Below are 14837 nucleotides of genomic sequence, written 5' to 3' on the forward strand. Positions count from 1 at the left end.
GCTACTTTGAAACAAAGAGCAATGACAAGGGGAAAGAAAGGTCTGTACTTTGGAGACAGAGATTATCCAATGCCTTGAAGAAAAGGTCTGTAACTTTGATGTCATCTATTTATAGGAAGCCAGAGAGCAAAGTGAAAGAAGTGTTGCAGTGTTGAATGTGTTCTTATTTTCTGAAATATACTATGGTCCAATTTGCCTCCTTTAGGCTCCAGCTGTCGAACAGCTAAAAAGGCCTAAGCTCTGGGGTTTTTTTCTTTTTTCTTTTTTTACAATAAGCAGTGATTAAACCTTCATTGAATAAATTATTTCTGTGTTAAATTTAACAAGAGACTTTTTCTTTATCAAAATGGTCTTCTCCTGTGACAAACAAAGCATCACAGCTTTTTACCAAAGCCCTATTTAGCTTTGGAAATGTGAAGTATTATGACAGTAAAATTTATACTAGCTGTCATGGACACAGCTGTACTAAATTGAGATTCTATGCCCATTTACTGAAATCTCTTTCAAAAGGTCATTATAGTCAGTTTACTGTATAGTGATGTCTGCAATCCCTTGCCATTTAAACATTGTACCCTTATCTTACTGAAAGTGAGAATTATTCTGAGATTTCAAAATTTATAGCAAGCTACATTACTATTTCCTAGATAATGCCAATTTGAACAAATTTTAATAAGGGTTAATGACAAGCTTTATGCCTACATGGCCACATGCATATTAACTGGATTAGTTTTGGCTAAAGACATGGTCCAGGGTCCTGTGCTACAAAGGAAAATTTTTCATTAATAAAAAACTGAAGAAAATCCCACAGAAGAATTGCATCTTTTATTCCAGGAATAAATTTGCTTTTCTTATGAAAGGAAAAAAAACCAAACCTTTTATGTAGGTTGCAAGAGTGAGCACAGCACTAGTGTGCTAGATGGGATTAACTGTACCAGGCCAGGTAAGGCACAGGTACAGCTGTACAATGACCTCACTTCAGCTCTGGTCTATCAAAGGAGCAGTGGACTGATCAGTCTTTACAGGCAAGGAAGTAGCTCTTCAAAACTTGCTCAAGACTAATCTTAAATTCAACTACTTGCACTTGATTAGACTTACTGCTGAAGCCTGTATTTTTTCCCTTATTGTGGATGGAGTAGCCATACTGCTTAATTGTCTATTAAGATTTCCTTGTGTTAAGTAACAGCAATCCAACATCCTGTCTCAGTTTACAATTTGATGATAAATTTGCTTGCCAGAATTGCTACTTTCTCTAAACAGGCCTTTTCATCCTCTCTAGTCCTTGAAGAGAAGATAAATTATTTTTAATTCTCTCCCTCCGTTTTGTGCTTTCAGTCAGAGATGTCAAATGAAGGAAATGTCCTCTGAGTAGTTTTTACAATTTTTTTTTTACATTTCAGAAGTGGCCAAATGAGACTTAACTGAAACTTTATACAGCCAATTCCAATTCATGGAGACATGGAAAATGTCATTTTGAGAAGGAATAACTATAAATGAGTAAAAGAATTACAGCATAGGAGTTCATCAGTTTTCACAGATATATCTACAAAACTATAATGTTAAAAGCAAACAGATAACACTACCTCAGCTAAGTATATATAGGATTACAATGAACAATGTTCTGAAATGAGTATTTTTACTGATTTGCTTAGACTAGAAGGACCATAACTAAAGCTGTAGTCATGAAGAAGAATTATGGTAACTTGTGCTATTACTGCTTTCCTCTCATAGGGAGCTCTTGGAAGTTACCTCACCAACTCAATCCACTTCAGTACAAAGTTAACTGCATAAGCAGTAACGGGCTTCCCCTGCAGAACAAGAATGACTTCAGCTTCCACATCTGTCTCTGCACTTAATATCTGATCATAGCCAAAGGCCTATGTTGTTCACACATTACCAAATACAAAGTGGAAGAGTATGGTAAACAGAGCAGCATGCATTTAAAGTGTAAGGCTACTATTAAAGTTAGAAATGAAATTCAAATAATTTTCAGTAAATCTATTAACTATAGAATGTAATTTTTAAGAAGAGTAGATACACACATTTCTTGAATAGCTTGAATTTTTACCTGATTATTAAACACCTAGTAAATTACACTAAACATTCTGGAAAGCTTAATACACAAGCTTTTTGGGTATTTCCCATGTAAATTCTTCTCTCCCGAAGTGCCCATAGCATGCTGTTTTTTGGTAGATTGGCCTCTTCAAATTCAGCTCCCTTAATGAAAAGGAAAAAAAAAAGGCAAATCTTACACTTAACTCTACTCCAATGTATGTTATGATTTAGACACATCGGAGGGATAATCAGTATTATCCCTGGAAGAAAGAGAATAAAACCTAGGTTTTACTTATCCTTGTCCAGTGACACAGATTTACTTTAGGGAAGGTAGTGAGCTGATGGTTTTAATTTTAAAGTGAGTAGAAATGGTCAGCTTTCTTCAAATGTATCAGAGAGGCTCTAAGTATATAGTCAGGATCTATAAGCATTACAATGCAGAAGCATTACAACTAGAATAAGTTCAGTTATACCTGTGCAAGTCTCCATGCGTATTCTGCTATTGCAAGTGTAATACAGAATATTTTCTAATGCTGCTCTGCCAGAAATAAAACGATGATCTCAAAAGAAGCAGTTAAAGATGACAGTCTAGTAGACTGAGTAACTGTGGAGGTTTAACTGCTTACATAGACACACTATTTAGTCACTATTTAGAACAGGGCTTAACACTGATTATGACTAGAAAAATAAGCAAGCCGTGACTATTGCTTTTAACCTGTGTAAGATAGCAGATAGCAGATTGCAGCTGTGCTAAATGGATAGCCATAGGAATCTACACAGAAGTTTCTCTTCATTTCATGAAAGGCCTGAAACATTTCCTTCTACTTGGGCTTTCTTCTATTTGGTATTATGCTGTTCAATTATCTTTGAAAGCACATTTAAAATAGGTGATTGATATCATAAGCTGATAGAAAATTGGTGGAGGAATGGTGAACGAATGAAGCACAAATACTAACAGAATAATGAATATGATTCAGTTGGTGAAAAGATAACACATTCTTGCACTTATGGGGTCACTGATGATGTAGAGCAGCTAAGTCTTGTTTCAAGTAATACTTTGCGCAATGTGATCACATGCTCCAATGGCTACTACAGTCATTTGACTTTGATCCTAATACAAAAGCCATCAAAATGCAAGTGCTGACTAAATCAAAAGTGAGACATCATTAAGTACTTTGGTGCATAGTTGATTATAATGCATAGCCAGCACCATTTACAGTATTTTTAAAAATGTAAGACAACATTTAATAAGGAAGTATTCAGTAAACAATGCTCATGTTTTGCGTGCTTTCTTCCCTTCTTTCCCTTCCCTTTCTTTGCCCTGCTTTCTTCCTGCCTTCACCACTTCCAGGACCATGATAATATATTCTAAAAATGCAGCATTTTTGAGCACACTAAATCAAGGAAAGTGTCTGAGAACCACTACCCAAGTTACTGATGGAGGAACTGCTATAATGACAAAGACAAAGAAGAGTTTTGATTATGCTTGTGAGCTGATAACACTTGGAAAGCATTACCTAGCAACTGAAGGTGCCATAATGCCTTACATTATGTCAGACTATTAAAAATGTAACTCATCTCTACTTTCAGCATGTATGTTCAGAAAACATTCTGAAAAGGAGCACAAAAGGCTGGCCACACCAGCAAAATATCGATATAGCTTGTCAGTAATGTCTTCCTTCTTTTAAGGGATAAAAGAGACTTCCTATTCACTAACATGCTAACATTTTTCCCCTTGAAGTCAAATATGCTCAAGATTCCTCTGGAATACACAAACTAGAATAGTATTAATAGCTCTGGATTTAAAAGAGAAGTGAATCATTAAAAGCATTTTTCTCGAATAATGATAGCTAACATATATGTTTTAACATTTTTGAACAGAGTTTTTAAAACCCGCATTGCTCAAAGTGACAAAGCAGTTTCTTGGTCCATGAAGTCAAGTTTTTGCTGATATCTATCTCAGGCCTGAAATGTCAATTTCATGTTAATTTCACAGAGTTTAATGAGGAGTGAAGTCAAGAGTGTGGCTGATCCCTTAGAACAGAAAAGGGATACTGTTTCTCTCCATTAGCTCTGTATTTCATGAAACTTCTAAGAAGTCCAGCCTTCCACGTTTGGTGAAAATCAGTTCAGAGATTCAAATGTTCTTCAGGACTTGAGGAAAATGAACTTGTACCATTAGGTCTTAGGAAGCTGTACTACAAATAGACAAGACATTCTACCTCCTAAAAGTTCACATAAAGAATCATATGAGTTAGACACAGAAGGGAACAAAAGAAGGAAAAATGCTAGGGTCAAATTACACCTCCCTGGAATGCAGGTGGGCATCTGCTGATAAGGACAGGTGCTGGTCTGCTTTTTTCCTCCAGCCCTTTGTTTCAAAGAAGAGGATAATTCCCTTGCTTCTTTAACTGTAAGGATTATGTTTGTCTAAAAGACCTGCTTTTTCATGCCCAGAAATATTCCAGGAAGGAATATAGCTGAGTTGGCTGCAGGACGTTTGGGTCTTCTTGTACTCCCTGACTGCACGGTAGCCTCAATGACGTTTCTGATCACAGCTGAATTTTCACTTCAAGGCAGCTTATCTCACGGCAGGATTTTTATTCTTTTTCTGGTTTTGAAATGCATTAAGAGAGCATTCAAGAAACCAGGATTCCTTCTGAATTAAGTTTAGCTGACTTCAAACATGCTGCATAAGACTGGATGACAACTAGAGACAGACTTGCAGTGCTGAGTTTTTCTAAAGCAGGAGGTAGGTTACGTCTCATGAAGAAGTTAGTCACTTAAGGGTGTTCCTTTCTCTCCGGGCTGATAGCCCGTGTCCCCAGAACAGCAACAGCAAACACAGTACTTCCACTATTGTAGTAGGGTGACACTCTGCTTCTGTGCATGAGCAAGGGCAAATTACAGCACGTAACGCCCCACTCATTTCAATGGGATTGCTTGTGAAGGGAGAGCACCAGAAACTTTCTACCTTGTGGCAGCTGTCTCATAAGTTGTTGCCACCTAAAGATCAAAGGCAGGGAGACTATACTTGCTCTGGTACTTATTTCAGAAATATCTAGTATTTTTGCTGCCTTCCAGATAAGGCAGGGTTGGGAGCCATACACACTCTGTAAACAGACCAGAAAGCCTAACTACATCTAGTGTTTAATTCTACTTTACCAGGCACACTACCACCTGGCTAGTGAACTGCAACATAGCACACTACCAGGATTACTGGGAGATATGGTATAATTTAGACCAGTCCTACTTATTCGGTACATTTTGTGACCAGATTTATGAGCTGGCCCTTGTATGTTGTACTGGGTGCATGGGTGAGGGAAGAGCAGAAATGACAACAGTTACAGATTTGTGATGAGGTTAGCATCCAGAAACTTTTAACATTAAAGAAAGCATTAAAAATATGATGTCCTATGGCAGATACTAACAGCACACAAACCTTATGATAGCTCCAAGGCATAGATCAAAGTTTTTCTGCACAATCTCAAGCAGTTCTTCTTCAGATCTGTCTGACGTTCCATAATGAAACACTGAGATTGCAAGAGGATGACTCAGACCGATGGCATATGATAGCTGTAAAACACATGTATACAACATAAACACCATTTAAACAGACCTTTCCACTTTTTGCTTAAGAGAAAGGAAAGGCTTATCTTATGTTTCAGGGGGAGATTTTATGTATCAGGAGGAGATTTTATGTACACCTTTTCTGCATAAGGAAAACTAGAAAGTACATTTTTGCTATTTGTCTTCTATGTTAGAAAATTGTCTGTTTTCCTCAGAGAATGCTCAGCCTGGTCAAATATCAGACCTAAGTAACATTCCTTAAAAGCAAAAGAGGTACTTTCTAATCATCCTCAGATACTACCATTCTGCATCCTTCAGCGTCAGCTAGATACAAGGATTTCAGAGAATCACAGAATTACTGAGGCTGGAAAAGACCTCTGAGATCAAGTCCAGCTCATGACCTAACACTACCACATCGGCCAGACCATGGCACTAAGTGCCACATCCAGCCTTTCCTTAAACACCTGCAGCGATGGTGACTCCACCACCTCCTTGGGCAGTCCATTCCAATGCCTGATCACCCTCTCCATGAGAAAGTGCTTTCTGATGTCCAGCCTAAACCTCCCCTGGCATGGCTTCAGGCTATGCCCTCTTGTCCTGTCACCAGTTGCCTGGGAGAAGAGCCCGACCTCCACCTGACTACAACCTCCCTTCAGGTAGTTGTAGAGAGTGATAAGGTCCACTCTGAGTCTCCTCTTCTCCAGACTAAACAACCTGAGCTCCCTGAGGTCTCTCATTATAAGACTTACCCTCTAGTCCCTTCACCAGCCTCGTTGCTCTCCTCTGCACCCACTCCAGCACCTCAATATTCCTGAAGTGAGAGGCCCAGAACTGTACACAGTACTCGAGGTGAGGCCTCACCAGTGCTGAGTACAAGGGGAGAATTACATCCCTAGTCCTGCTGGCAACACTATTCCTGATACAGGCAGGATGCCATTGGCCTTCCAAGCCACCTGGGCACACTGCTGGCTCATGTTCAATTGATTGCCAATCAGTACTCCCAGGTCCCTCTCTGCTGGGCTGTTCTCCAGCTGCTCTTCCCCCAGTCTGTAGCAGGGAGTCTCATGCCTTTGAGATTGAAGACACTGAGATCTACAAATATTTCTGAGTTTGGGTTGTTTTTTTGGTGGGGACTGGGTTTTTTTGTTTCTTTGTTTGGTGGTTTGTTTGTTTGTTTTCCTGAGGCAGAGAAAAGATTAGCTAGGGCAAGATGGGAACAAGCTTCATGTTTCTAAAGCACTCACAGACTTGTTTTCCCAGAGTGAGTTATTTCCATGCACTCCCTGGAACTTCATCCAGTATTTCCATGTACTTTGTAAAATACAGCTACACAAGTAGACAAAGCAACCAAGGAAGTAGTCCCTGTGATTTCATTTCATTCAAAAGAGGACAGAAGAGGACTGTAGCTCCTTTCTGACATCCAAGAATCACATTAGCTTCTTTTCACCACAGCATTGCACAGCACAGCACTGACAGGTTCTCCTGAAATGTATTTGCTTTTATGATCCAGTCTCCTTCCAAAATACAGTCCTGCTGCAGTTTAGGCTAACATACACTTCACTTTCTTCCATCATGGCGTAGTTGGATGAAAATATGTTTTCCCTGAATGTCACTAAGCAACACAAACCATTCTGTCACTTTCTTGACTGGTCTTCCTCATCGTGTCTGCTTTCTACAGATTTCAAGAAGTAACAGTCCAATGGTTCAGTACTGATTAGCTACCCCTTAGCTAATTTTGAGATCACACTAAGTCTGTTTTTCATTAACCAATAAGCTGACAATCCTATATCACACTGAATAAAGCCTACATGGTATTTGTGATAATACACAGCTAATTAGTCTGCAATTCCCTCCATTATTCATTTTGCTCTTTCAGTACAAAAAGGTGGTTAGCATGGAAAAAATATCCATAGCAAAGCCAGCTCAACTGTTAGCCTCAGCGGAGGCTGGCATGGTCTTAGTGTATCACACGGATAAAGGGCTGAAAATACTTTTGCATTTCCACTTGACACATTATTATTTTTGTTAATCTTTAATCCACCCTTCTAAGACTTCACAGGACATTTGTTTCTCTGCTCTCCTGCCCTCCTCTCTCCTTCTTACTTTGCTGCTAACAAAATTAGTTTTGCCTTGTCTAGAATCTGGCTCAGGTATTTAAGGAGGGTCTCTGGGAAATTCTTCACTATGAGGGTCGCAAGAAACTGGAATAAGTTGCCCAAAGAATTTGTGGATGCCCCCTCCCTGGGAGTGTTCAAGGCCAAATTGAGTGGGACTTTGAGCAACCTAGTGAAATGTGTCCCTGCCCATGGCAAGGGTATTGAATTAGATGATCTTTGAGGTCCAACCCAAAACAATCTATGATTCTATGAGCTCCAAGCTTTAAGTTTAATCAGGTGTCAAACACATGCACAACATCTAAAGCAAGGGGCCTTGTTCCTAATTCAAATGCCTAGGTACGACATCATTGATCATAACCACATCCAATGGGCATCTCCTCTTGTCCCCAGAGAAGGTATGAGGTTTTAAACTCCTCTGCAGCAAAACATCAGCCAGATCACTGTTACATTTTACTGTAGTAATTATTTATACTGTGTTAAATTTCTTATATAGCAGCTACTCAGAATACGTACGTATATAAGCTAGTGTTTCAAACTCCCTAGACAAGTCTCAATTGCTCAGCATTCACATTAGGTTCATGTTTAATGGTGAAACAGTCTAGGGGTCAATAAAACACCTCTTTGAACTTCTTAGACTTAGTAGTCCCAAAAATTCTTGCACGGGAAGTGCATTTCTTCCGAGCATATGAGACTGATGAAAGTTGTTCTTGTTTTAAACTCTTAAAAACAACTAAATTTTGCTTTCAGTCACACCTTGCACCACAGTAGTGCACTAGGAATACACAGTAGAGAAGTCACAGTAACTTGAAGGTAATTTCAAATATAGTTTAAAATGGTTTAAGTCACAAGTAATATGACCAGTAGTACAGCAGGTTGCACAACTACATCTGGACACTGCTAGCATAACTGTCTGTAATGTGCTGTGCAGCCCAGGTTGGAGTGCTGGGTGTGCCTGTGTGTGCAGAGGATCACCAGAGCTGCTGGAAGTAAAAGCAAGGATGATGCAAAGAGGTAGCTAGACCAGGGATGGCAAAAGACTTGGAGAAAGAATACTACAGAGAGCACACTTGTTTCAGGACCATCCTGACTTGTGTCTTTGGCTTCCTTTGTGGGACTCCTTAATAACACACCCACAAGAGGAATTTCCTGCAGCCCCATTCTAATATGAGAAATGTTTTCTGAAACTGGACTGGAGCTGTGATGGTAGTATGTGTTCTGAGGGTGTGACCACAAATCAGACAGGGTTTCTGTTATGGTGTACTGCTTTCACAGTTGCTCTTACCTGGATTAATACCCTTTTACAGAGACCAGCTTTCACCAGAGATTTTGCAACCCAGCGAGCTGCATATGCTGCAGAACGATCAACTTTGGAGGGATCTTTTCCAGAGAATGCACCTCCACCATGGGCTCCCCAGCCTCCATAGGTATCAACAATGATCTTCCTGCCAGTCAGTCCAGCATCACTCTGCAGGACAAACAATTGAACACATTCGTGAGACACAACAGTTTACCCAATGCCATACTAGGTTATTTGGCACAGCTTTGTTTTGTAATTGCTATAGATATGACTCATTGTCCACAGTGTTCACCTTCACATGCAACTGTCTAATGAATGAGATCTATGTGACCTTATTTTTCAGAGATGTACTGAGCCGTCTGTGCTGCAGTCACTTTTGAAGATAGGTAAGAATGCCGCACAACTGTAAACATCACAAAAATTGTACTACCTTGAAATCCACAACCATGAAATACTGTCTCTGGATTACGGGCCAATGACTTCACTCAGTAACACTTGGTGGAGGCCAAGAATTTAGAGATAAAAGCCTTCCTGAAAAACAGGTCATATTTGACCGAAAAGGTTAACAATCTTCACTTAGACATACATACTAACGGGGACGCAGGGGCTTCATAGAGCTGCAGCTCAGTGCTGCCAGCACAAGAGTACTCAGAAATTCTAGCTGAATTCACCTTAACGGTTCACTGACGGCACAAGGACCACTTGGTACTACTCTTCTTTCTTCTTCCTGCCTGCCTGTGCCCCCAGTAATGAAGTCCCACCCTCTTGCATGGACTTTTGTCTGCCTCCTACAACTTAATGAGCTGACCCAACTTGTTCAACCAGCAGAGAATTATTGCCTTTCTGTCAGATTAGCAGAGATGGTGGCTGCAAGCTGACAAATGAACTCGAGTGCTGAGAAACTCCATCCTGAAAGAGGATAAACTGCATTAATCCACTAATTTTAAATCCCCAAATAAGTAATATGGGAGTAAAGCTGACATTTATTCCCCAGTGAAAGTGGTATCCCTACATCATCCCAACGTGATTATAAGCATACCTTGCATCCTTCATTAAACTCTTTATACAAAACTAGATAGTTCTGTGTAACAAAACTTTTCACAATTTCACAGCACAGCCGTGATGTGCTTACCTAGTACCAGCACCTGGAAAGCAGAACATGTGTCAAATTCTAATGAGTATTGAGACTTAATACATTAAGGTGTCCCTTGAAATTAGTTCAGCTTTCTGAAAAAAATCGATATAGAAGATCAGGTCTGTTCCCATTTCTGGTTTTGATTTTTAATGTGAAAGTGAAGAGATACTTCCAGTCTGGCATTTTAGCACACAACTTAAGGGCTGGCTTTTGGCCATTTAGTATACTTTCTGGAAGCAAGACAAATATCCAAGAATCTGAACATTTGGCTGTCCAGTTTAGACAGCAGCTTCAGTTTAGATAGCAACTGCCCAGTAGGAAAATTCCAGTAGAAATGACTGAAGCTTCCTTAAAAATGTATAGAATTTATTAGTTAAACATACACCAGTTCATCGCATTTAGAAGAGAACATTTAGAAACATGTGGCAAAACAGTCTCTATAGGCTGTCCTTTTTCAGATTACCATACCTTAGGACCACCTTCTATAAACTTTTCACTTGGAAGGAGATGATAAATTGTGCCCTCATCAAGATATTTCTCTGGAATGACTTCTTTAACAACTTTCTCCATTAGCTCCTTCCGTATCTGTTGTAGAGGTATGTCAGGGGCATGATGTACTGAAATCACAAGTGTGTGCACTCGGATGGGCTCTACTGCACCATTACTCTCCTTGTATTCCATTGTGACCTAGAGAGGGGAAAAAAAAGGGCAGTGAACACTCAAGGCCAAGAGCATCAGTTTGAAAAATGAAAAAGAACCTCATACTTTTCTGCAGCAAAAATTAAACAGATAAAGGGTAATGGGAAGAAAAATTATGGATTGTTGCCTGTGCTTAAAATCACTGTAAGAAAAAAAAATAATACATAAAGCACTGAATTATCACTACCAAAAGAGTTAACTAAAGGATATTACATTTATCACAACAGAGAACCAAAATAAGAACGAGAAAACTACAGAAGCCTAAGATTTTACTGGCAGATGCTAAAATTATTCACAGTTTGGCATGTTAACATAACATCAAGTAGTGAAACACCAAAGGCCAAAATAACTTTTGGAGGACCCTGCTAAAATGAGCAACTGTAGATCATGTTATGATGGGCTGTAACTTTTGCTACCTATTGCATAGCTTTATGTACATGCAAATAAATAGTGGCATTGCTTCATCCTTGGTCCTGGTTTTCTTACGACTAAGGAGATATCTCTGTTTTCCCACCCTTCAAAAATGCTTGGATAGATAAGTCATAAATAAAATAGTCTATTCATGTATTCTATGTGCTGCTGAGAAAAGGTAGGGACACTATCTATATTGCACTGCAACTGCAGCAGTATAACTCAGTTCATCACCACTAAACAACAGAAATTAAGACTAAAACACCTTGTTGTCTTGGAAATGCCACATGTGTGACTTTCCTTTCCCCTCCTGCAAATTTCACAGCCTGGAGGACAGAGAACTTACTGCCTTTGAGACTGCCAAAGTGCACCACTCTTACAGTAGTCTCAGTGACTCATTCACTTAGCTCTGCAACACAGCTGTCAGTGACCACTGATCAAATTTAGTATATATGAGGTTTGAATCAAGTGCAGCCCTGTTTCAGCTGAGAGACCATAGCACTATTCCAGTTCATGTTTCTGGAATGCTGATGTTTATTCAGAAAAAAAACCAACAAACAACCCAGCTGAATGTCAGTAATTTGTTAATCTTCTTAATCTTCAGAGGAAAAGAAGTAAAATGCAAGTGTCATTTTGAAGAAATCTGCTAAAACACTGATAGAACAGTTTTAACAAAACATGTGTGCACTACACACAAATGTACTTCATGAAACACATACCACCCTGGAATGTGAAAATGACAGCAACATTTTCAACAAACATGAATTCTGATTTAGTAGCAGACAGGACAAATGATTTCTAGTGTTTCTCACCCTTGTGGTTTACGCATCTATGTTACAAACCTGTGTTTTCCCATCTGGTCTAACCCAGGGCCATGTTCCATTCTGTTCCAGAGCCTTTATCTTTGCATTGAGTTTGTGTGCCAGGAGGACTGTTAAAGGCATACATTCTTCAGTTTCATCAGTGGCATAGCCAAACATCAAACCCTGCATTGAGAAACAAGGAAATAAGCCACTCATTTCCATGCTCTCTTTCCATTTCTGCACCTGTCATTGCCACATGGGACTTTAAAACCATGGCTAGAAAGAGTCAGCAGTAACATGCAGGGTGAATACACTTTGTTGCATAACCAGCCTGAAACAACATCTTTGTATCTGAATGTACAAGAATCAGAGCTACAGCAAGGTCATCTGGTTACCAAGAATGCCTCTGCCTTGAGCATCCGTAAGAATCCACTGCAAAGACTTAATAGGCAAAAAGATCATGAAGAACTGTTCAGTCTTCTCCCCACACATGACAACTGAAAAAACACAGCATTTGATGCCTAAGAAGTAAAACCAGACTACCCAAAGGACTTGAAAGACCAGAAACTGACACCTACTGGTAAAAATATATCTATTCCTTAGGTGTAGCTCTATCCAGGAAGGCCAGTAGCGAAGGCCTTGTTACTTTTTTGCACTTCTGCAACAGAGTGCACAATTCTTTTGCTTTGCGCGATAGGTTTTAAGCAAAGGCTCTGGTCCAATGCAGTTCTAACTGCTTGTGTGTAAACTATACTTGAGTAACTGTCCAGAATTAAGTTCAATTACCTGATCTCCTGCTCCAATGTCATCATCACTCTTGCCACGGGAGACAGCATGCTTGATCTCTTTACACTGTTGTTCTAAAGCCACTAAAACTGTGCAAGTCTTATAGTCCAGTCCTAGTGAAGGAAATGTTGTAAAGTTAGGCCATACATTCCTGAAAGTTGACAAATTTCCAGAGAATCTTTTATGGATTATCTGGTTATTTTGACTAAAACTTCTAAAACTCTAAGCATGTAAGCTTCCTATACCAGGTTTTGTATTGCTAATAGAAGCATACAATTAGAACATTTCCGTAACAGTCTCAGGATGTGGGCAAGTTAGTGGTATTAGTTGAAACCTGAGCTCTTGAAACTAAGAGGTTAAGTATAATACTACAAACTACCCCATCAAAGCTTCCTAGATTCCTTATTACAGCTAGGGTTCAAACCATTTAGATATTAAAGCTGGAAAAGGAGAGTGGAAAATGTTACCAGCAACTGGTATTCAGTTTTTCTTGTAGTAGGTTCTAGGGTTCAGTAGAATTAGAGGACAGTCATATAGGTCATGCATGAAAAGGGAAGACTGAAGGGGAATAGTCATGTAAGGGTTCAATTGCTGAAGAGAAGCTACTTTGGAAAATATGTTAAGAATAGATAAAGAATTCCCTTGCGTGTGAACTTTGAGTTTCAAAGGCATACTCACCTGAAGGACATGGAACATCACTATTAAATCTTTCACTGTACAAACCTGAAGATGTAACCACCACCTGACATTCGTGCAAACACAAGTTCTTCTGGAATCAGAGAAGCAAGAGGTTCCTGACACTTTCAAGGATAAGTCTTTTTCAAGTATGGCAACTTAAAATAGCTTCTTCAGTACCAGGTACTGAAAAATGCATATCAATATCTGTACAGTTTTCTCCTAGGCCTGATATACTTTTAATTTTATGTCCCAGAACACCATAAAAACATGACTTTGACCACATGCAGAACAGACCCAAGACTGAACTCATAAGGATCTCACTTACCTTTGGAAGAGTCATCATACCCTATTCGCTTAAGGGTCTCTCTTACAATTTGTTGGTAATCTACTATAGCCTGGGATGTGATCTCTCCACAAAGCAAAATCATTCCAGTTTTTGCTACGCATTCTGCAGAAGATAAGACAAAACATCAGAATTTTACTGCTACTATTTTACAGTTCGACAGGGAGATCTGGAAGAGGGTTCTATGAACAAAGAATTACTCATAGGGGAAACTCAGTGTAAAACCATAGCGTACATATAGGTCTGTGTGCAACTACTCTTCTCTTCAGCTGCTACAAACATTAAAATGCTTGCATGGGGGCAGTTTATCTTACTCAATTATTCTATCTCCACAGTGGCCAGCAGCAAACATCTATAAGAACAGATCAAGTATGCAGTACTATTTCTCCAAATACTTTCCTGGTCTCCAGCAATTTCAGCTCAGGGTCTTCCTGAAGCTAAAGGGACATAATTAATTAACAGATAGCATTACTAGTCTTTGATAGATTTTTGTTGTAGTAATTCACTCAGTTCCCTTTGGCAACCACAAAAACTTTAAGTGTCTACAAAATCCTAGAGCAAGAAGCTATGTAACTTCATCACAAATTTTGTGCAGAAACACTTCATATTTTATTTCATTGTTCATTTCAAGCATCCACCTGGCCTCCAAACTTTTCCATTTTGTGTTAAAACATATGGCAAACAATCACAAAAAAATCACATCAGTACAACCTACAACTATATAGCTCTCTTTCATACCTATTTATTCAATCCTCTCTTTTCCAGTGTGGAGTCCTAGGCTATTCACTGAAAGGCATTTTGCAGCTATGACCATATTCATCATTCTTGCCCTAAAATTCTACTATAGCCTTTTTTGGGTTGGGGAAAGAGAAACACAGTATTCAAGACAAGAAAACATTTTCCACTTTACATTCCTTTCACAGAATCACAGAATCACAGAATTGCT

At 39.2% G+C, this 14837-nt stretch overlaps 1 protein-coding gene across 1 annotated transcript; it reads right to left on the reverse strand.

Moving 5' to 3' along the window:
• Positions 1-2111: 2111 nt before the first annotated feature.
• On the reverse strand, positions 2112-14322 carry LOC104542293. The gene is made up of 8 exons (XM_010186551.1): positions 14302-14322; positions 13874-14003; positions 12871-12983; positions 12124-12267; positions 10640-10858; positions 9022-9204; positions 5495-5628; positions 2112-2214 (listed from the first exon to the last, which is right to left on the reverse strand). Exons 2-8 carry the CDS (start codon positions 13974-13976, stop codon positions 2112-2114), a joined length of 999 nt encoding a protein of 332 aa, XP_010184853.1. The 5' UTR covers positions 13977-14003; positions 14302-14322.
• Between the last annotated feature and the right edge of the window lie 515 nt (positions 14323-14837).

This window comes from Mesitornis unicolor, unplaced genomic scaffold, assembly GCF_000695765.1.
Source record: "Mesitornis unicolor isolate BGI_N332 unplaced genomic scaffold, ASM69576v1 scaffold29210, whole genome shotgun sequence".
NCBI lineage: Eukaryota > Metazoa > Chordata > Aves > Mesitornithiformes > Mesitornithidae > Mesitornis > Mesitornis unicolor.